General features: G+C 52.7%; 2 protein-coding genes across 8 annotated transcripts in view; one reads left to right on the plus strand and one right to left on the minus strand.

The window, feature by feature from the left end:
* The window catches only part of MKL1 (megakaryoblastic leukemia (translocation) 1), a 201630-nt gene extending 187279 nt beyond the window's left edge, over positions 1–14351 (plus strand). For both annotated transcript variants that reach the window (XM_023509405.1, XM_023509406.1), the window contains 6 exons: positions 1226–1479; positions 1747–1918; positions 4046–5056; positions 5928–6077; positions 6366–6426; positions 12718–14351. In XM_023509405.1, the coding sequence (XP_023365173.1) occupies positions 1226–1479; positions 1747–1918; positions 4046–5056; positions 5928–6077; positions 6366–6426; positions 12718–13235 (2166 nt within the window). In that variant the 3' untranslated portion in view covers positions 13236–14351. The remainder of the gene's footprint in view (positions 1–1225; positions 1480–1746; positions 1919–4045; positions 5057–5927; positions 6078–6365; positions 6427–12717) is intronic.
* Positions 14352–14608: 257 nt separating this feature from the next.
* Positions 14609–22244, minus strand: part of SGSM3 (small G protein signaling modulator 3) — a 31602-nt gene continuing 23966 nt past the window's right edge. For 3 of the 6 annotated variants that reach the window (XM_023509409.1, XM_023509407.1, XM_023509408.1), the window contains 18 exons: positions 20622–20830; positions 20422–20529; positions 19809–19952; positions 19377–19572; positions 18985–19130; positions 18531–18755; positions 17920–17974; positions 17663–17790; positions 17408–17563; positions 17189–17243; positions 16936–16985; positions 16392–16544; positions 16148–16218; positions 16006–16054; positions 15833–15918; positions 15497–15619; positions 15350–15410; positions 14609–15179 (listed from right to left, as the gene is read on the minus strand). In XM_023509409.1, coding sequence (XP_023365177.1) covers positions 15060–15179; positions 15350–15410; positions 15497–15619; positions 15833–15918; positions 16006–16054; positions 16148–16218; positions 16392–16544; positions 16936–16985; positions 17189–17243; positions 17408–17563; positions 17663–17790; positions 17920–17974; positions 18531–18755; positions 18985–19130; positions 19377–19572; positions 19809–19952; positions 20422–20529; positions 20622–20830 — 2135 coding nt within the window. In that variant the 3' untranslated portion in view covers positions 14609–15059. Of the gene's footprint in view, positions 15180–15349; positions 15411–15496; positions 15620–15832; positions 15919–16005; positions 16055–16147; positions 16219–16391; positions 16545–16935; positions 16986–17188; positions 17244–17407; positions 17564–17662; positions 17791–17919; positions 17975–18530; positions 18756–18984; positions 19131–19376; positions 19573–19808; positions 19953–20421; positions 20530–20621; positions 20831–21593; positions 21985–22244 lie in introns of those variants that run through there. The other 3 variants (XM_023509411.1, XM_023509410.1, XM_012801142.2) reach the window with 3 other exon arrangements.

The following is a 22244-nucleotide window of genomic DNA, read 5'->3' on the forward strand; positions in this document are numbered from 1 at the left end:
AACCCGCCACCTTAGGTGTACGTGGCTGGCGCCTTAGCCGGTTGAGCTATAGGCGCCGAGCCCTCCTTTGGTAATTCTTGCCACTCATCCAACCCACCCTTCCCCGGACAGCCCTGCCCCCAGGCACAGCCCACTGGCTCTTCTTGGTCGGTCTAGGTCTTCTGACCCTCCAAGTTCAGTGGTTGTGCCAGCCAGAAGTCTTTGGGGGCACGTTTGGGGCATAAACAGGAGCTTTTAGAGTCCCGGGTTGGATCAAAATCACCATGTCTTGGCTCAGCGCCTATAGCTCAAGTGGCTAAGGCGCCAGCCACATACACCTAAGGTGGTGGGGTTTGAATCCAGCCTGGGCCCGCCAAACAACAATGACGGCTGCAATCAAAAAATAACCAGGCATTGTGGCAGGCGCCTGTGGTCCCAGGTACTTGAGAGGCAGAGGCAGGAGACCCCCTTGAGCCCAGGAGTTGGAGGTTGCTGTGAGCTGTGATGCCAAAGCACTCTACCCAGGGGGACAGCTTGAGGTTCTGTCTCCAAAAAAAAAAAAATCACCATGTCTCTTTGGGCAAGTAAGTTCTGTGAACCTGTTTCCTTATTTATAAGTAGACATGACAGTTCCCTGCTAGGCAGGATTTGTGAGAGGCTTGGATGGAGAAGGCTTTATACAATGCCTGGTTTGCCGGGCCGTGTTCCGTCAGCTTTCCCTTCTTGGTGGCCACACTCTGCTCAGGGTCACGTGATCTCTGTGCCTGTACATTCAGCGGATTTGTTCTCCAGGTTGGAAGTTGTTTTTGTTTTGTTTTGTTTAGGCAGAATCTTACTCTGTCACTCTTGGTAGAGTGCCATGGTATCATAGTTCACAGCAGTCTCAAGCTCCTGGGCGCAAGTGATCCTCTTGCCTCAGCCTCCCAAGTAGCTGGGGCTATAGGCACCAGTCTCAATGCCCAGCTTTGTAGAGATGGGGTCTGACTCTTGCTCAGGCTGGTCTTGAACTCCTGAGCTCAAGTAATCCACCTGCCTCGGTCTCCCAGTGTGCTAGGGTTATAGGTGAGAGCTACCCCACCTGGCCAGGACTAGAAGTTTTTTTAAGATGGGTTAAGAGGAGCCCCCTCTGTTATCCAGCCCTCTCCCTGGCAAATTTCCAGGCACCAAAGAAGCCTCTGCTTCTGGTGGGGAGTAGCCTGAGAAGCCTGAGACTGTCCCCTGATGGCACCATCTTCTGTGCCCTCAGCAAAGCCAACCCAAGTCTGCCAGTGAGAAGTCACAGCGCAGCAAGAAGGCCAAGGAGCTGAAGCCAAAGGTGAAGAAGCTCAAGTATCACCAGTATATTCCCCCGGACCAAAAGCAGGACAAGGGGGTGCCACCCATGGATTCCTCCTATGCCAAGATCCTGCAGCAGCAGCAGCTCTTCCTGCAGCTGCAGATCCTCAACCAGCAGCAGCAGCAGCACTACAACTACCAGACCATCCTGCCCGCCCCACCAAAGTAGGAGTCCCTCCCTCCCCGCACTGCCTGTCCTCTGCCCGCTTGTAGCTGCCCCAATACAGGTAGATGCCTAGTCTGCTGGGGGATAGCCCAGAACGTAGAGCACATTGGTCTGGATCCTTGGGAGGTCCCCAGGTAGGGCCTCTCTGGCCGGTGTGCAGGACACTCACTCAGTGCCGTCTGTATCCAGCCCTGTAGCCCATAGTCAGGGCTGCTGCCTGCAGAGGCCAAGGCTGCTGTTTGATGGCACCCATTTCTACCTTTTAGGTCAGCAGGTGAGGTTCTGGGAAGCAGTGGGGCACCCCAGGTCCGCAGCCTCTCCACTAATAATAGCAGCTCCAGCACGGGTACCCCTGGGCCCAGTGGGCTGGCACGTCAGAACAGCACCTCAATGACTGGAAAGCCGGGAGTTCTGCCGGCCAACCTTGATGACATGAAGGTAGGTGGCTCTTCCCTTCCCACAGGAACATTTAAGCCACTGCCAGCTGGCCTCTCCCAGCTATCATGGTGCAGGTTTATAAGTGGGGAAGGAAGCTAGCCCAGGAGCCACCATCATGGAAGGCAGAGCAGCAGGGCTCCAGGCTCTGTTCTCCAGGCTCTGTTCTCCATTGGACAGGCGCACCTTAGAACTTGGTCCAGGCTTGCCTGGTCATAGAGCATTATTGGCATCCTCGTGGTAGTCACTGTCATTATTACATAGCCAGTGTCTGTCCAGGGCCTTGAGACAGAGCCAGCAGTGCTATATCCCTGCCCTTTCTGACCTCTGTACTGTGTGAGGAATAGGGATCCATCCCCCTTGAGAAAGAGCAAGCTGAGGCTGATGAGAAGAGGAGCTTTTCCAGGGTCACAGACCTAGTCAGTGGTAGACAGGGCCACCTTTCCACTTTGCCACTTAATTCCCAGCTGAACCTGCTGGTCAGATGCTGTGTCTGCTTAAGGAGAGAGTGGCTCATGTCTTGGGGCCTTAGAGAGTAGGCCATGTCCAATGCCTTGCCTGTTTTCTCTGCCTCAGTCAGAAAATGGAATGGGCCCAATTCTCCCTTGAGAACTTATCTTTTGAACCATGCTGGCCCCTCTTGTGTTATGATCTGGGTCCTGGCAAGACACAGCACTCATGGAGGCTGCTGGGCACAGGCTCTTCAGAGTCCATTAGACCTGGGTTTAAGTCTGGCCACTCACTAGCTCTATTTTTTTTTCTTTTTTTTTTTGAGACAGAGTTTCACTTTGTCACCTTGGGTAGAGTGCTCATAAGCAACCTCAGATTCTTGGGTTCAAACAATCCTCTAGCCTCAGCCTCCCAAGTAGCTGGGACTACAGGCACCCACCATGATACCCAGCTAATTTTTTCTCTTGTTAGTAGACACAGGGTCTTGCTCTTGCTCAGGCTGGTCTCAAACTCCTGAGCTCCAGCAGTCTACCTGCCTTGGCCTCCCAGAGTGCTAGGATTACAGGTGTGAGGCTGTCATGCCCAGCCCCTCACTAGCTCTGTGATCTTGAAAAAGATATGTAACTTTGATGAGCTGTTTTCTTTCTTTCTTTCTTTCTTTCTTTCTTTTTTTTTTTTTGTAGAGACAGAGTTTTTCTTTATCGCCCTCTGTAGAGTGCTGTGGTGTCACACAGCTCACAGCAACTTCCAACTCTGGGCTTAGGCAATTCTCTTGCCTCAGCCTCCTGAGTAGCTGGGACTACAGGTGCCCGCCACAACACCCAGCTATTTTTTTGTTGCAGTTTGGCCGGGGCTGGGTCTGAACCTGCCACCCTCAGTTTATGGGGCCTGCGCCCTATCCACTGAGCCACAGGCGCTGCCCATGAGCTGTTTTCTTATCTGTAAATTTTAGTCCATTCAATTAAATATTTAGTGAGCACCAGGAACCATTCTGGAGCACTGGGGACATTGTGAGTGTGAAGTGCCCAGATCCTGTTGCCTGTTTGGGGGGGGGGGCATTTTAAATAGGCTCCTGTTGGAGCAAGGACAGTGAAAGGCAAAGTGCTGGTTGGAGGTTCCATGGGTTGGAGGATTAGGGGAGTTAATATGTCTAAAGTGAAGCAGGGTATAGTGGCATGTACCTGTAATTGCCATATTTTGGGAGGCTGAGGCCAGAAGTTTGAGACCAGCCTGGGCAACATAGTGAGACCCCCATCTCTAATAGAATAAAATGGGGCAGCATCCATAACTCAGTGGGAAGGGTGCTGGCCACATACACTCAGGCTGGCGGGTTCGAACCCGGCCCAGGCCAGCTAAACAACAATAAAAATAGCTATGTGTTGTGGCAGGTGTCTGTAGTTCCACCTACTTGGGAGGCTGAGGCAAGAGAATCACTTAAGCCCAAGAGTCTGAGGTTGCTGTGAGCTGTGATGCCACGGCACTCTACCAAGGGTGACATAGACTCTGTCTCAAAAAAAAAAAAAGAGAAGAAAATGGCCAGTGGGGCTCAGACAGATGAGGCCTAACTTGTAAAATACTGGTCCCTCCCAATCTCCCCAGACTATCATCCTACGTGGACCCAGTTCCCTTTGTCCAGCTGCCACTCATCTCCTTGCAGCTCTAACTCTTAACCCTTTGCAGGTGGCAGAACTGAAGCAGGAGCTGAAGCTGCGGTCATTGCCTGTGTCAGGCACTAAGACAGAGCTGATCGAGCGCCTGCGCACCTACCAAGATCAAATTAGCCCTGCTCCAGGAGCCCCCAAGGCCCCTGCCACCACCTCTATTCTGCCCAAGGCTGGTGAGGTAGTGGTGGCCTTCCCAGCGGCCCGGCTGAGCACAGGACCAGCCTTGGTGGCAGCTGGCCTGGCCCCAACTGAGGTGGTAGTGGCCACGGTGACCAGCAATGGAGTGGTGAAGTTTGGCAGCACGGGCTCCACACCTCCTGTGTCTCCCACTCCCTCAGAGCGTTCACTGCTTAGCACGGGTGATGAGAACTCCACCCCTGGGGACACATTTGGAGAGATGGTAACGTCACCCCTGACACAGCTCACCCTGCAGGCCTCGCCACTGCAGATCTTCGTGAAGGAGGAGGGCCCCCGAGCTGGGTCTTGTTGCCTGAGCCCTGGGGGGCGGGCAGAGCTGGAGGGTCGTGACAAGGACCAGATGCTGCAGGAGAAGGACAAGCAGATCGAGGAACTGACCCGCATGCTCCGGCAGAAGCAGCAGCTAGTGGAGCGGCTGCGGCTGCAGCTGGAGCAGGAAAAGCGGGCCCAGCAGCCTGCCCCTGCCCCCACTGCACTCTGCACCCCAGTGAAGCAGGAGAATAGCTTCTCTAGCTGCCAGCTGAGCCGACAGCCTCTGGGCCCTATTCACCCCTTCACCCCTACCCTGGCAGCCTCAACTACCAACCACATAGATACTTGTACCCCAGCCCCTGGGACCTCTGCTGTGATGGTGAAGCAGGAGGTCGTGCTGCCTGAGCCCGAGCAGGTTCCTGTCCCCCAGCTGCTGCTGGGCTCCCAGGGCCCCGGCCTCATCAAGGGAGTCGCACCTCCCACCCTTATCACCGACTCCACAGGGACCCACCTTGTCCTCACCGTGACCAATAAGAATGCAGATAGCCCTGGCCTGTCCAGTGGGAGCCCCCAGCAGGTACCTGGACTGGGGAAAGGGCAGGGAAGGGCCCAGAGGGTGGGAAGATCCTTCTCATGGCAGCTATGGAGTACCAGGCATCCTCTCATGCTGGATATTTTATACTTGCTTCATTTAACCTTCCTTCTAACACTCCAGAGTGAGGGAGTATCATCCCCTTCTCACCAAGACAGCTGCTGAGACTCAGGAAAGTTAAAGGGCCTGAGGGTGGAGCCATCCACTTCTATAGTTGTTGATACCAGAAAGGTCCTATATCGCAGGAGCAGGGCCCTTAAGCAGCCCCCAGCTAGGCTGGGACCCTCTCAGTGCTGCTGCATGGGAGTGGGGGATGCAGTGATGGCCAGCAAGGTGCCCTGCTGCCCTGGGGAAAGGCTGTGGGGTTGGCTGTCTGGCCCAGGATTGAGCCTGGGGTCTTCCCCTGAGAGCCATCTGTTTCCTGCCAAGGCCTCAGCAGCTGGCTCACTAGGCTGGAGGTGAGGCAGCTCTTAGGGTGTGTGTAGTCTCTTAGCCCTGTAGAATTTGGGGCTGGAAGGACAGTGACAAGAACCAGGCACCTCAGGACAGGAGGAAGAAATCTCAGAGCGTGATCAGCGCAGAGTTCCTGCTCTCTCCCCAAACCCTTGGCAGTCAGTCACCCCCTTATTGATTAGGGACCAGTCCCACCCCCCATCCTATGTCTTTTTTTTCCCAATGGCTTCCACAGATGTTTCCCCAAAGCTAGTGCAGCTCGTACAGCTGGTTTATCTGGGAAGCCAGGCAACTCCTGCCTCATCCTCCTAAGTGCCCTGGCCCTATGTCCCCCTCCCCTGACAGGGCAGGTGTGCAACCCAAGCCTCTCAGCCACATGTCCTCTTCCTGTTCTCCTGTCCAGCCCTTGTCCCAGCCTGGTTCTCCAGCCCCCGGCCCACCCACACAGATGGACCTGGAGCACCCACTGCAGCCTCTCTTTGGGAGCCCCCCTTCTCTGCTGAAGAAGGAGCCGCCTGGGTATGAGGAAGCCATGAACCAGCCCAAACAGCAGGTGAGGAAGGCCGCCTGGGTGTGTCTGAGTGGGTGACTGCCCAAGGATGCCAGACTGTGGCTCCCTCAGTCACACTGCAGGGACAGGGATTGGGAGTGGGCCATTAGGGGATAGGGTATGAGAATCTGGTCTGATGGGGTGAGTCTAGGCTCTGGGGGTCTGAGCATAGCCCTTGGGCACTGTGGATCCAACTGTCCACTCAGGAGTAGAGAGAGAGGCCAGCCTTGGTCCTAGACCAGGTTGGGGGCCAACTGTTGAAGATTTTCGTATTTATTCTTTGTTCTACAGGAAAATGGTTCCTCGAGCCAGCAGATGGATGACCTGTTTGACATTCTTATTCAGAGTGGAGGTAACCCCAGACCCTGCAGCCTCCCTACCCACCTTCTCTGTTCATGGGTGTCTAGCCTTAGGTTGGTTGGTTGTTTTGTTTCGAGACAGAGTCACTGTGTTGCCCTTGGTAGAGTGACGTGGTGTCCTAGCTCACAGCAACCTCAAACTCCTAGGCTTAAGCGATCTCTTGCCTCAGCCTCCTAAGTAGCCGAGACTACAGGCGCTGAGCCGGTTAATTTGTTTTTATTTCTTGATTCTTCAGTGGGTGAGAGGCCTCGTCAGGCATTGTGCATACTGTAGCCTCAGAGTAGCCTGTCTCCAAGGCCTGGGACTGGGGGACCTGCTGAGAGGTCTCCACCTCTGTCACGAGCTTTCTGTCTAGCTCAGTGGTTCTCAACCTTCCTAATGCTGTGACCCTTTAATACAGTTCCTCATGTTGTGTTGACCCCCAACCTTAAATTTATTTTTGTTGCTACTTCATAACTAATTTTGCTACTGTTATGAATTGTAATGTAAATATCTGATAGGCAGGAGACCCCTAAAGGTAAGGTGACCAGACATCCCACTTTTGGCAGGACAGTCCCGATTTTTAACAATTTGTCCTGTGTCCTGTGGCGTTTTTTAAAAGCCCCAATTTTTGGAAAGAATGCACGACAAGCTAGGGAACACAGGAGAACAGGAAGGGAATATATGGTTTTTGGCTGCTACGTGGCTATTTTGCCATGATATGGGTTTTATATTATTTTTGTTAATTTTATAATGTTAATCGTTAATAATAACAAATAATTGTTGAGAACTGATTATCGAGAACTGCTTATCAAAGTTTGCATTGTTGTCAGCGCCCCCCCCCCCCAAATGGTGTCCTGCTTTACCAATGTTAAAATCTGGTCACCTTACCCAAAGGAGTCGCAACCAATAGGTTGAGAACTGCTGGGAGGTGGACAGCAAAAACCCGAGCAAATTGTATGGCATGTCACGGGGTAGCCATGCTAGGAGAAAAGTGCAGGGGAGGGAGAAAGATGGTGGGAGTGCAGGGGCAGGTCTCACTGAGCAGGCCACAGGGTGGCTACTGTGTCCCTCGGGAAGGCCCCCAGTGCAGGTCCTCAGCTCGGGGGTCTCCTCCTTTATGAATATTCTAGGCACAGAGAGTGAGGGAAGAGGAAGGGAACAAGGCAGAGATCTGGCAGGTGACATAGGACCTCCTGGGCACCAGGGTAGGGGGCTTTGACTTGATAGCTGGGAAGCAAGGAACCTGGAAAGGCAGTGGAGAGGGGAAGAGGGGCTGGAGCCTGGTGTGTTTTGGAGAGAGCCAGTAAGATGTCCTAAGGGAGAGAGCACCCAGGGATGACTCCAAGGTCATGTGGAGACATAGTGGCACAGCATCAGATGTGATCAAATGTCAGGAGTCATTGAAACGAAGGATTTATGAGGATAGAGGCATTTGGGAGAGAGTTCTGGGCTATAAGTAGGAGCTGGGTGTGTGTGTGTGTGGGGGGGGTTGTTCTGCACAGGTTGGCAGAGGAGCTGTGAGTTGCAAGGTATAAGGTAGAGGAGCCAAGGACAGAGGAGGGGACAGGCAGGGTGCAGCTGAGCAGTGGGCAGAGTGTGATGTCCTAGAAGCCAAGGACAGTCAAGGCAGCAAAGGACAAGCCCAGTCAGGGCCCATTCAGGGCAATGGGAATCTGTCTGTCAGTTGCTGTGGAGGCTGCATGTGGAGAGCTCTGAGGTCAGCACAGCTGTGTCTGCAGATTCCTCTGCAGGAGGAGGGGCTGGTGCTGGGCGCTCCCACTGTGTGCTCTAACTTGGAAGTAAAAAGGTGGTGCAGGAAGGTGAGGGCTCAGCCAGGGAACTGCACACTTTAAAATGGTGTATTTTATGTTATGTGAATTTTATTTCAGTTTAAAATAAGCTTATTCTGGCGGCGCCTGTGGCTCAGTAGGGCCCCATATACTGAGGGTGGCGGGTTCAAACTTGGCCCCAGCCGAACTGCAACAGAAAAAATAGCTGGGCATCGTGGCAGGTGCCTGTAGTCCCAGCTACTCGGGAGGCTGATGCAGGAGAATTGCCTTAGCCCAGGAACTGGAGGTTGCTGTGAGTTGTGACACCATGGCACGCTACCGAGGGCCATAAAGTGAGACTCTGTCTCTATTAAAAAAAAAAAAAAAAAAGCTTATTCTTAGCTTGCTGAACTAAAAAAAATAAGGGTTCATTAGCTGACATCCTTGGGGTCAGGGATTCTCAAGCCTTAGGTCGATGGGCCTGAGGTGCATCTTTAACCTGTGCAGGTGGCACAGAGATGGCAGGTGTGGGACTCACTCTGTGAGGGCCGGCTGGGTGGAGCTTGGGACAAGCCTGAGAGTCTGGGAGAAGTTTGGGAGGTTCCAGAGTCAAGACAACTGTGGGAAGAATGTGGCTACCACAGAGAGGAGAGATTGTTCCCAAAGGGAAAGGGAGAAGGCCTTGAACTCTAGGCAGAGAAAGGGAGATGTGCATGTTGCCTGCACCAAAGGGATGCTGAAAAGTGGCTAGAGAGGTGGCTGGGATGTACAGAGTGGCAAGTATTTGAATGGGGTAGGTAGTGGTGGCCGGGTAGGCAGCACTGTTTCTACCCTGTTGAGAGCAGTTAGCTGGGACAAGAGGCAGCAGACTAGAGGATCAGGGCTATATAATTCTTTTTGTCTGTGTCTGATACAATAATACAAAATTTGTCATTGTAACCATTTTAAATGTACAATTTAAAATGTAGAGTTAAGGCCAGCACCGTGGCTCATGCCCATAATTCTAGCACTCTGGGAGGCCAAGGCAGGAGGATCATTTGAGCTCAGGAGTTACAGAGACCCCAGCCTAAGCAAAAACTAGCCAAGTATCACGGCACTCCTCTAATCCCGGCTGAGCCAGGAGGATCACATAAGCCTAAGAGTTTGAGGTTGCTGTAATGACAAGGCACTCTACCCAGGGTGACAGAATGAGACTATCTCAAATATATATATGCATATCTATGTATGTATTTATAAAAATAGTGTGTGTACATATATATGACACATATATAAAAATTAACCAGGCCTTGTGGCAGCACCTGTAGTCCCAGCTACTCGGGAGGCTGAGGCAGGATTGCTTAACATGGGGGTTTGAGGTTGTAGTGAGTTATGATCCTAAGACACTCTAGCCAGGGCTACAGATTAAGACTTTGTCTCAAAATAAATAAAAAAAAGTGATATTAAATACATTAACCATCACTGGTATGGTATCCATTTCTAGAATTTTTGCAACATTCTAAACTAAAACCTTGTATAATCAGATAGTAACTCCCCATTCTTCCCTCCCACCAGCAACCCTCATTCTACTGTCTGTGAATTTGATTACTCTGGGGACCTCGTATAAGAGGAATTATACAATTCTGGTCGTTTTTTTTTTGAGTCAGACCCTCAAGCTGTTGCTTTGGCTGGAGTGCTATGGTGTCATAGCTCACAGCAACGTCGACCTCTTGGGCTCAAGTGATCCTCTTGCCTCAGTTTTTCTATTTTTACTAGTGATGAGGTCTCACTTTTGCTCAGGCTGGTCTTAAACTGGTGAGCTCAAGTTCTCCACTTGCCTCAGCCTCACAGACTGCTAAGATTTTAAGAGTGACCCACCACACTTAGCCTATAATCCTGGTATTTCTGTGACTGGTTTATTTCCCTTAGCATAATGTCCTCAGTGTTCATCTATGTGGAAGCATGTTTCAGAATTTCATTTTTTATGGCTGAACAATGTTCCTTTGTCTGGATATGCCACATTTTGTTTTCCATTTTCCTGTTGATGGACACCAGGGTTGTTCCTGGTTTTAACTTTTTTTTATCGTATTTATTTTTTGAGACAGAATTTCACTTTGTTGCCCTAGGTAGAGTGCTGTGGTGTCACAGTTCACAGCAATCGCAGACTCTTGGGTTCAAGTGATCCTCTTGCCTCAGCCTCTGAGTAGCTGGGATGACAGGTGCCTGCCACAACGCCTGGCTATTCTTTTAGAGATGGGGTCTCGCTGTTGTTCAGGCCGGTCTTAAACCTGTGAGCTGAGGTAATCTACCTGCCTCAGCCTCTCAGCGTTAGGGTTATAGGTGTGAGCCACTGCACCTGGCCTCTGCTCTTTTAACTATAGAGGATGATGATGTGAACATGGGTGTGCAAGTATTGGTTTGAGCCTCTGCTTTCAGTTCTTTTGGGTATATGTATAGGACTGGAATTGCAGGATCATGTGGTAATTTTATGTTTAACTGTTTAAAGAATCACCAGATAGTTTCCACTTTATACAGCTAAAGTGGAATTTTACATTCATACTGGCATTGGTGAGGGTTCCAGTTTTTCCACATTGTCACCAACATTCCTATTTCAGTTTTTCATCCTGATAGATGTGGTGTCTTGTTGGTGTGGTTTGCATTTTTCTGTAATGACCAGTCAGTCATGTTGAGCATATTTGCATGTGCTTATTGGCCATTTGAGTATCTTCTTTGGAGAAATGTCTATTTGGATTCTTCACTCACTTTTTCTCCAATTTTTAAATGGTGGCAAAATACACATAAAATTAACCATCTTAACCATTTTTAAGAACACAGTCCAGTGGCATTAGATACATTCAGAGTGTTGTGCAGTCATCATCACATCTAAATTTCAGTAATTTCTCCTTGTAAAACTGAAATGCCATACCCATTAAATAATTCCCCATTCTTGGCCAGGTGCAGTGGGTCATGCCTTTAATCCCACCACTTTGGGAGACTGAGGCAAGAGGATCACTTGAGCTTAGGAGTTCAAGACCAGCCTCAGTAAGAGCAAGACCCTGTCTCTACTGAAAATAGAAAAAGCTAGGAGTTGTGGTGGGCACCTGTAGTCACAGCTACTCAGCAGGTTGAGGCAAGAGGATCACCTGAGCCCATGAGTTTGAGGTTGCTGTGAGTGAGGCTGGCTCGGTGCTTGTAGCTCAGCGGCTAGGGTGCCAGCCACATACACCGGAGCTGGAGGGTTTGAACCCAACCTGGGCCTGCCAAACAGCGACAACTACAACCAAAAAAAATATCCAGGCGTTGTGGCGGCGCCTGTAGTCCCAGCTACTTGGGAGGCTGAGGCAAGAGAATTGCTTAAGCTCTAGAGTTTGAGGTTGCTGTGAGCTATGACACTATGGCACTTTATCCAGGGTGACTTTGTCTCAAAAAAAAAAAAAAAATCCCCATTCTTGCCTTGCCCCAATTTCTGGCTGTTGCTATGATTAACTACTCTGAGCACCTCATACAAGTGCAATCATGAAGTATTTGTCTTTTTGTGACTTGCTTCTTTTACTTTGCATAATATCCTCAAGATTCATCCATTTATCCATCAGTGGACCTGGGTATATTTGCACATGTCACTATTGTGAATAATGCTGGGAACATGGGTGTATCTTAAGACACTGCTTTCAATTCTGGATATATATCCAGAAGTAGGATTGCTGGTTCACAAGGTAGTTCTATTTTTTTAGTTTTTGAGTAACCCCTGTACTATTTTCCATAGTAGTTGTACCGTTTTACATGACCACCATCTGGCCTTGTACAAGGGTTCCAATTTCCCCATATCCTCTCATTTTCTGCTTTTTTATAGTAGCTACTCTGGTGGGTTTAAGGTGGTATCTCAGTGTGGTCTGATTTGTGTTTCCTCATGGTCATGTTGAGCATCTTTTCATGTGCTATTGTCTGTGTATCTTTGGAGAAATATCTATTCTAAGTCCTGCCCATTTTCTTTTTCTTTTTTTTTTTTTTTTATTGAATGGTAACTATGTACATTAATGCACTTCTGGGGTACAGTGTGGGGTTTTCACATGCAATCTGAAATACTTCCATCAAACTGCTCAACACAGCCTTCATGTCATTTTCTCAGTTATTGCTTTAAAACGTTCACATTCTACTCTTAGAAAGATTCACCTGTACCCCGGTCCTGCCCATTTTCAAATTGAGTTGTTACATATTAGGAACTTGCTATGTATTCTGGATATTAATCCTTTATCAAATATGATTTGCATACGTTTTCTCCCGTTCTGTGGCTTTGTACTCCCTTGGTACACAAATTTTAAAAAAAGAAAACTTTAAAATTTTGAGGTAGCCCAATTTGTCCACTTGTACTTTTGGTGTCATAACCAAGAAATCAATTTGCTTTTATGTTTTCTGGTTTTATAGTTTTAGCGTTTACATTTAGGTCTTTGATCCATTTTATTTTGGATATGGTATGAGTTTAGGGTCCACCTTCATCATTTTGCATATAGATATTCAAGCCTGGTTTCTAACCTCCACTCACTGTCTTTGATTGGCAGAAATTTCAGCAGATTTCAAGGAGCCACCATCCCTGCCAGGGAAGGATAAGCCACCCTCGACAGCAGCCTGTGGGTCCCCCTTGGCTGCCCAGCCCTCACCTTCTGCCGAGCTACCCCAGGCTGCCCCATCTCCGCCAAGCCCCCCCTCCCTCCCTGGTCGCCTGGAGGACTTCCTGGAGAGCAGCACAGGGCTGCCTCTGCTGACCAGTGGGCACGAAGGGTCAGAGCCCCTTTCCCTCATTGATGACCTCCATAGCCAGATGCTGAGCAGCTCTGCCATCCTGGACCACCCCCCGTCACCTATGGACACCTCGGAATTGCACTTTGCCCCTGAGCCTAGCAGCAGCATGGGCCTGAACCTGGCTGATGGGCACCTGGACAGCATGGACTGGCTAGAGCTGTCGTCCGGCGGTCCTGTGCTAAGCCTGGCCCCCCTCACTACCACAGCCCCCAGCCTCTTCTCCACGGACTTCCTTGATGGCCACGATTTGCAGCTGCACTGGGATTCCTGTTTGTAGTTCTCTAGCTCCAGAGACTGGGTGTGGGGAAGGGGCTGGAAATTGGGAAGCCATAGAACTTTGGCAAGGTGGCCCTTACCTACTTGATTCAGCCTCTCCTTGTGGTTGTCTTGACAATCAGTCTTTTTTTTTTCCTTCCCTAGGGGGCTGGAACAGAGGGGGTCCCTACTCCTGGTGCAGTCTTACCCAGGACAGAGGCGAGCAGATGTTGAGAAGCTCTGGGTCCCATGCTGGGGTCTTAGAGACCTGGACAGGGTTGGGCCATTTCAATTTGACCTCCTTTTTTGAGGTCCAAGGTACACCTCCTGGCTGTAGTTTGGCTAAGTGGGTGAGCCCCATGCTGATAGGGGTTGAGGGATTAGTCTCCTTCCTGTCTCTTACCCTTTGCCATAAGGGAAGAAACTTCAGCCCTCTACCTCCCCGTTCCCTGTTGTCTGCCAACCCCAGGCTCCCGCCGAGGCTTCCTGGGAGGGGGCTCCCTGCCATTTTAGTGTCTTGGTGTAGTGTAATCATTTAGTGGTTAGTGGCAAAATTTTTCTGTACAGGTGTATATACCTCTATATTATATATCAATATACATATATATACATATAGTGGGGGGGATGGGAGGCGGGTGTAGCTCCCTCCCATCTTACTCACAGAAGGGCCTGCAGCGCCACAGCTCCTAGGTCTTGGACGCAGAGGCACCTTCGAGCTGTGTGCCACATGGCTTGGTGCCCTGCCTGGCATGCAGCTGCCTGACCCACCCATCACGTGTGTGTGACATGTAGACACCCTGCCACAGCCTGTGCCCCACCTGCCCTGCTTCCTGGATGCTTACCAGTGCCACTAGGGCAGAGGTGCTTCCTGGTCATCCTGCCAGGGCCTCTCCACCCACATTCCGTCCCCCTTGCCTCACTGCAGCCAACATGGCTCTGGGACAGAGGGGCTTTGGGCCCAGCTCCACCTTCCCATGGGGCTGAGAGGTGGCTGTGAAGCTGTGGAATCCCCCTACCCTGGTGGCCCCACATTCTGGCCTGATTTGTAGAGGAGTTAGGGACACAAGTCACCGAAACCAGTGCTGGGAAAAGGTGGGGAAGCTGTGTGAACTTTTTAAAATAAAAACAAAAACACTGGCTTGTATAGTCCATTTCATTCAATCCATGAAAGGGAGGGGGCAGCTAGGTCCTGGGCCTAATCTGTCCCAGCCTTTTGGGGGTACAGGCAGTGACCCTAATGCCCCCCTCCCCATCAGGCTGACTTGGGGAAAGCATCCAGCACAAGCTGCCTCCTGGGCAGAAAGAAGTAGCCAGGCTGGCCCTGTTCTAGACTATTCCCAGAAGCAGAACCTTGGGCATTCCTGTGGCCCTGACTGGACAGACGACAGGAGGAACTTTCTCAAAGATGGTTTATTTACAAACCAAAGAGGCCAAGGAGCCTTTATCTGCCTTTCGTCACTACCTCTCCCCGTCTTCCTGAGCAAAGTCAGACACACACAGATGCAGCTCTCTTTTCCTCAAAAGGTTTTTGTTTGGTACAAACTTTAGTTGGGGCCTGGAGCTTTTCTAGGGACCCTGGTGAGGCACAGCCCCAACTCTCCACCTCCCAGGCACTTGGGAGGAAGAGGCTGAGTTGGGCACCCAGCTTCTATTCTTGCCACCAGTAATGCTCTGAGGAGCCAGAAGTGGAAGAGCCTCATCTCCTGATCACAGGGCCCTAGAGCATCTTTCCTGGACCCTGCAGCTTGGGGTGGGCCTGGGCCACCTCAGACCCAGTCCCAGCCTCTTTGGTAGCCAGTGGGTTGGGGGGTGGCCGGAGTGTGACAGGGCAGCTGGAAGAAGTGTGTCACCCATCTATGTCCCAGCTGAACAGGTGGTGCTTCACCAGCATGTCCTGGACGCCCTCCTTCAGGGGCTGCTTTTCCTCCTGTGCACAGGGACAGCCCCTCACCTCACAGGCCTTGGGCTGGGGATGCCCCAAAAAGCCCCAGGTGATTGGGGCCAGAGCATCTGCTACAGCTAGTGCCAGCTGCACCTGGGCCCCTACCTCAGCCACCCAGAAACTGTAGAGGAGCTCTACCAGCACAGCCTTGGGAAAGCTGGCTGCAGGGCCTGGGAGCAGCCCGCACCACCTACCTCTCTTTTCACAGGGAGTTCCCAGTCCTGAGAGAGGCTGAAGGCAAAGCAGCAGAGGACACTGGAGGTGAGGAGGAGTGGAGGGTGAGACTTTAATCACTCTCAGGGGGCCCTGCCCCCCACCCAGGAGCCAGGCTACATCCTCACCGGAGCTCACACTTGATCTGGACCCAGCCAGGGCTGCGCAGGAAGGACCAGGGCTGATACCACTTCTCCACAGTTGGCAGGCTAGAACAGAGCACCTCCAGCCACAGGTGCAGTACCTGCTCACTGGGGACAAGGCCAGGAGTGGGGGCAGTGGCTGCTTTTGGCTCTGCTGGCCATGGGTGCCGCCAACCTGCCTTCCCAGCAGCTCCCAGACTACCCTCTGTAGGGAAGATGAGGCCTTAAGCAGGACCAAAGTCCCTGTGATTCTGTTTCTGTCCTTTAGGGTTCCCTTGGGCCACCCCCATTCCATGCTCCCACTCCCTTTTCTATACTTACTTGAGCCCCACGCATATCAGTGAGCGGAGCTTGACGTCCATTTGTGCGTGTGCCGCGTCATGGGTCACATTCACAGACTGCACAGCCTGAGGAGGGCACAGCTGCCACTCAGGCACCTCCACTGGCCATACCAGGAGAGGTCTCTAGGGTCTGGCAGAGCAGGCCCTGCTTACCCGGTACAGCAGCTCCTCTGGGGTTAAGACTTTGCCGTCTTCATCCAACCTATGGAGGGACCAAAGCACGCTGGTGTGTGGGGAGGGTACAGGGTCAGGCCCCTCCTTCCCTGTCAGGAAATATCAGGCAGGGCCCAGTTACCTGTATGTCTTACAGAGAACCAGGCGGGAATACACTGAGTCGAAGTCTCTCTCTACCTCCCGGCCTGCTGCCTGTGGGGGATGCACCCAGTATGAGTGGAGGGACCGGGAAGTGTGCCTGAGCACATGTCACCACCCTATACTCCTTCCACACCTCCACAGGGCCACAGGCAGAAAGATTTCATGGGTACCATGGTGGCACATAGCAGGGCTGATGTGGGACATTAGTACAGCCACCGACTTACCTCCTCGATAAATAGCCAGGGGTGACAGGCACCTCCAAGCAGGGATGGCTTCTTCAGTCCATGTTCAAACAAGGCCTTGAGGGCTGGGCAAAGGGTCCCTCGCACAAGATCCGTGACGCCTTCTGTCACTGAGTCATCCCCCGCAATGGAGTACTATGGGGGGAATGGGTCTTTTTTTTGAGACAGAGTCTCACTTTATTGCCCCTGATAGAGTGGTGTAGCATCACAACTCACAGCAACCTCCAACTTCTGGGTTTAGGCAATTCTCTTGCCTCAGCCTCCTGAGTAGCTGGGACTACAAGCGCCCACCACAACACCCAGCTATTTTTTTGTTGCAGTTATGCCGCGGCCAGGTTTGAACCTACCATCCGGCTGGGGCCGGGTTTGAACCCGTCACCCTTGGTATATGGGGCCGGCGCCCTACTTACTGAGCCACAGGCACCGCCCAGGGGGAATGGGTCTTAAAAGCCCCTGCCCAGCACCACCTGCCCCACTGAGTCCTCTGGGACTCACTCAGGCACAGGCCCTGTCCTGTGCTTCTTACCTCCTTGCTCCGTTCATCTAGGACTTCCACGAACTTGGCTGGAAACCAGCCTGTGAGAGAAGCAGGCCCTGTGAGCAGCAGCCCAGAGCAGTCTGACCCTCCCTCCCAGGGCCCTAAAGACAGAGCAGGCATAGCCTGCAGGCAGGCAGGGGCACGGAGGAGGGAACCGGAGGGAAGTAAGGAGGTGGTGAGGGTGCCCTAGTCTTCACAGTTCAGCCCTCCCACTTCCTGTGCCCCAGAGCAAAGCCCTCACCTCGCAGGCCATTCAGCTCTCCCACCCAGCAGTGCTCATCCTTCTGGGAAATGATCTGCACAGGAGGGAAAAACATTAGGAACCAGAGTTGCATGCTCAGGCCAGGGCCTCACACACAACCCCCAGAGCCGCCACATTTTGCAGAGCATGAGTGCTCAGCTGTCAGGGGTAGGGTAACTAGCCACTGCCGCAGGAGCAGGTGCTGGACCTCCTACACACCGTGATGATGTCATTCTTGCGGAAGCCCAGCTCGTCGTCATCGTGACGCTCAAAGTCCAGCAGGGCCTTGGCCCGACGCCGGTGGCTGCGTGAACACGCCACATAGTTTTCATGGTCCCGCTGGTGGCTCTCCATGCTGTAATCCGGGGTTAGCTCCTGCCAGAGTGAACCGTGCGGGGGAAAAGCCTCAGCACCATGAGTCGAATTGAGTAGGGCCATTCCACCCCTCTGGAGAGGCTGGGCTCTGTGACTTACCACACCGCAATTTTTGGGGTCTGTGCACTGGAAGTGGCGTGCCACGCGAAGTATGGCTTCCCGGAGGTCTGCCACCAGCTCTGTCTGCTTGATGTTCTTGGCCTTAAGTGCTTCTAGGTCGTCTTCCCCTAGGAGACCCAAAGAGCAATGGTGATCACCCTCCTCAGGCCTTCGGAACCTCTAGGCCCACACCAGTGTCAAGACGGACTGCCCCATCTATGCTGCCTGCCCACTCAGCACCCACAGCAGGTTCTCACCAAAAAGCAGGGTGGCAATGGTAGACTTCCTCCGCTGGGCCCTGCGGCGAACAACCTGCAAGAGGAGAGCATGTTGGCTCGTTGCCCATAGCACAGTAGTTAGTGTCAGCCACATACACTGAGGCTGGTGGGTTCCAACCAAGTCTAGGCCAGCTAAGCAACAATGACAACTTCAACAGAAAAACAGCCAGGTGTTGTGGTAGGTGCCTATAGTCCCAGCTACTTTGGGAGGCTGAGGCAAGAGAATCACTTAAGCCCAAGAGTTTGAGGGTTCTTTGAGCTGTGATGCCATGGCACTCGAGGAGAGCATGTCAGCAGCAGCCCCAGACTCTCAAACCGCCCGCCCCATGCTGTCTCTTCTGAAATAGCCTGAGGGTAGTTGTGAGGACCAAAAATATAATCAGCCATGCTAGGGGCAGAACCTAGAGAAGCCTGAGGACTGGGTGGCCTCACCGCTGTGGTCTGACTGGGCTATGCTTGGCTTCAGGTGCTGGGATGCAGGACAGCTAGGGTGCAGGGCACACAACTGGCTGTGGCCTCTTTCCATGAACTTCCTCAGGGTACTCTCCACCTCCCCATGGGCTGAGGCGGGGTCTCTCCCCCAGACCCACCTGAGAGAGGCTGGTAGTGGTGCTAGCCCCCAGGAGCTGGCCCTGGTCTGCAATGAGGTAGGCCAGGTGTTTGCGGCGCTGGGTCTCTACAGCCACATCAGTGAGGGAGCTAGCTAGCCGCATGGCTGCCCCCAACAGCAGCTCCGCATCCTCAATCTGCGATGGGATATCTGACAGCGTATTAAAGATAGAGGCCGAGTTCTCTGATTGGATCAGCTCCTCCTCCTGGGCCACACCAGGGCAGAACAGGGGAGGGGACGTCACTGCCAGGCATCTGGCACTGAGATGACCCCAGTCTCCACCCTAAAGACCTGTGCCTCCTTGGCGTGGCCATCAGGCTAATCCTGCCTGGCCCAGGGAGCTCCCCTGCCTGCCCTACGTGGGCGTTCCTGTTCCTCAGCCTGAAAGCTGGATGACACAGCCATGGCGGGGACAGCAGGGGCTCAGCAAGCACCTTGAGGCACAGCATGCCCAGGGTGACCTGGAACAGCACCAGGGAGCCCTCGTAGAAGAACAAGTCCCAGATGCGCAGCAGCAGCTTGATGTGCACCACGCTGGCGAAGGCTGTGAGGAACCAGTGCAGCGTGATCAGGGACAGCTCTGTGAACAGACACCAGTCATTGTGCTGCGGCCAGGGACAGCCTGGCCACAGGGCAGCCTGGAGGGTGGTGGAGGATGCCTCCTGAAGAGAGGGAAGAGGCCTTGCCTGCTCAAAGAGGAGACAGCAGGAGAGGAACGAAGACCGTGTGTGCCTGTATCCATGGCTGCCCACCTGCCCCTGCCAGGTGTGTCACCAGGACTGAGAGCCACCGACTCCAAAAACCCTGGGTGATTGCTAGGCCTTACCTATGTCGTGTTCCTGAAGCAGCTTGTCCAAGCGAGGCAGGTACTGGACAATGAGGTGGCGCAGGACCCGCTGGTCAGTCTGGACACCCAGCAAGGTAGTGCTGAAGTAGGAGGCAGGGAGCAGGTCCTCGATGATGGCACACATCATCCAGAAGGCGTCCTCCTCCTCCAGGAATAGCAGAAGGCAGGCAGCCACCTGGCCAGGGCAGGGTAACAAAGGCCTCCACCTAGGGGATGTGCTCTGCAGGGTATGTGCCTTCCCCCAGGGGCCCATTCTGCTTGAACAACATATACAGCTGCCCTGCCCTCCTGGGGGATACCCACGTCCACCCTCACCTCCCACTCCACTGCCCTGAGGGTAGAATCACTCCCCTCCAGGGGCCTGGAGTGGACCTTGGGGACACTCGCCACCCTCGCTGGGGCTGTGCTCACCATGCCCGTGCCCTGGCAGTAGCCGATCTCTGGGTAGAGCCAGGCCAGTGCTCTGAGGACCCTGCGCAGGCGGGGCACCCCGATGCTGGTCACGTTGGCGAAGCAGGCATTGCTGGGCATTGTGCGTAACAGGTCCTTCTCTATCTGTCAGGTGGCCGCACCAACACCCACAACAACAAGACCCTGTGATGCCCTGTGGGAGGGGCCAACCCCAGGCAGGCTTCTCTCCCAGTGATGGGGATGCTCACACTCCCCATCAATGATACCCTCCCTCGCTCCCTTCCGGGTCAGGTCCCAGCTAGTGAGAGGAGAGTACATCAACTTCAGTCCAGGCCTTAGAATGAGAAAGTCAGGCATGAGGCCTGGAGTCTAATGTAGAATCCCCAGCTGTTCCTAAAGCAGAAACCGGCTTGTGAACTCATCTCCTCCACGTCCTTCCACAGCACTGGTGGCCTTTTAGATAGTTCTCCCATGACTTAACAGAAGACCCAGGAGGGAGCAGGTTTCCTCAAGGCACATATCTGTGGGTCAAAGAGCTGCCGCCCCTGCCAAGGGGATCTTCCCAGAACCTCAGAAAGACCACCTCCCTCCTGGGGCCCACACACAGCCTCACCTGTTTGGCAGCAATGGTCTCGTCGTTGGAGCTGTTCTTCACGATCTCGCGGTATGACAGCTCGGAGTTCCTCTTCTTCTGCAGGGCCCCAGAAAGCCTCATCCACAACTGAAGGAAAGGCCACATGAGGCTTTCTTGTGACACTTCATCATTGGGCCATGACCCTCTCTTGCCTCTGTGGGTCCCTGTGGCCTTCTCACCTGTGGCCTCATGCCATGTGGGATGCCGGCCAACACAAGGGAGCGGAGCTTCTCAGAGCGGGGCAGGGAGACTGCAATCTTGTCCCAGGTGAGATCCCCCACGTCGTGGTTGTGGGTGAACTCCAGGTGGGCCTGCCACCGTAGCCTCTGCGGAGGGTCCTCCGTCAAAGGACTGCTTGCCAGCAGATGTGAGCCAGGCTCAGCAACTTCTACCAGTGAAAAGTCCAAGGACAGAGCAGCAGTGAGCAGAGAGGAAAACAGGCTTATGCCTCTAGGCCAGATCTCTCCCCTGAAAACTAGACTCTCATGGCCAGTGGCTTCCTGACAGCTCCAGGTGTGCACTGGACAGGCATTCCTAGGATGAGCAAACCTGAGCTCTTCGCTTTCTCCCACACAGAAAGACAGTCTCCCCTTACCCTCTTCCCCAGATCCAGAAATGACACTTCCACCCTGTAGATACTCAGGCCTATACCTTGGTGTCCCCTTCAGCTCCTTTTTGCCTTGACCCCATGTTCAATCCAGCAGCAAATGTGCAGGGGTCTTCCACCTCTCATCACCCTGACCACTGCCCTTATCTCAGCCACCATCCTCTGGATCACCACAGTGGCCTCCCTGCTAGCACCTCACTTCCCAAAGGCTGTTCTCCATAGCAGTCACAGTGACCCTTCCAAAATGTAAGTCAGATCATGTTACCGTTCAGAATCTGCTAGCAGTGCGCAGCTCATTCAGACTCAAAGCTGAGGGTCTGCCAGCGCCTATGACCTGCCTCCTCTCAGCCTTGCCCTCTCAACGTCACCTCCAGCTGCCTTCCTCCTGCTCCACTGACAGGTCCCTCTTATTCTTCCCTCCAAATCCACCCTCACCTCAGAGCCTCTGCATCTCAGTTCCCCTTTCCCAGTGACACTTAACTCCCTCACCAAATTCAGTCTCTATTCACGCCATCTCCTGAGAAGCCTTCCCTGACCAACTTACATAAGATTCACCTCCCCTCTTCTCTAGCTTCAGTATTTTTTTCATAGCTCTTCTTGTCCCCAGCATATATTTGTTTGCTTACTGCCTGTCTCCTACATGAGAATGAGAACTCTATGGTACAGACCATCTTTAGTTTTGTTCAAGGCACTGAGGATACAGCAGTGAAAACCGTATGACCCATAGTCGGCTTCATGAAATCTTAGTTGAATGACCCAGTACATTGGCAACCCTGCACTCAATGTGGGGGCAAGCTCCACAGACAGCCTCATCCCTAGTCATCCTACAGCCAATCCCTCAGTCAAGCCTTTAAAAATATCAACTATAAGGTCATGTGTGGTAGCTCACATGTATAATCCTAGCACTCTGGGAGGCTGAGGCAGGTAGATTGCTTGAGCTCAGAAGTTTGATACCAGCTTGAGTAAGTGTGAGATCTCATCTCTACCAAAAATAGAAAAATTAGCTGGGCATGGTGGCAGGCACCTGTAGTCCCAGCTACTCCCAGGAGGCTGAGGCGAGAGGTTTGCTTGAGGCCAAGAGTTTAAGGTTGCTGTGAGCTACAATGACGCCATGACACTCGACCCAGGTTAAAAGAATGACTCTCAAAAAGTAAAGAAAAAAGATACAGTAGTTCCATGGTCTAACGGTGAGCAT

The sequence above is a fragment of the Otolemur garnettii genome, unplaced genomic scaffold (genome assembly GCF_000181295.1).
Source record: "Otolemur garnettii isolate 467f Iridium unplaced genomic scaffold, OtoGar3 scaffold00007, whole genome shotgun sequence".
NCBI classification, from domain to species: domain Eukaryota; kingdom Metazoa; phylum Chordata; class Mammalia; order Primates; family Galagidae; genus Otolemur; species Otolemur garnettii.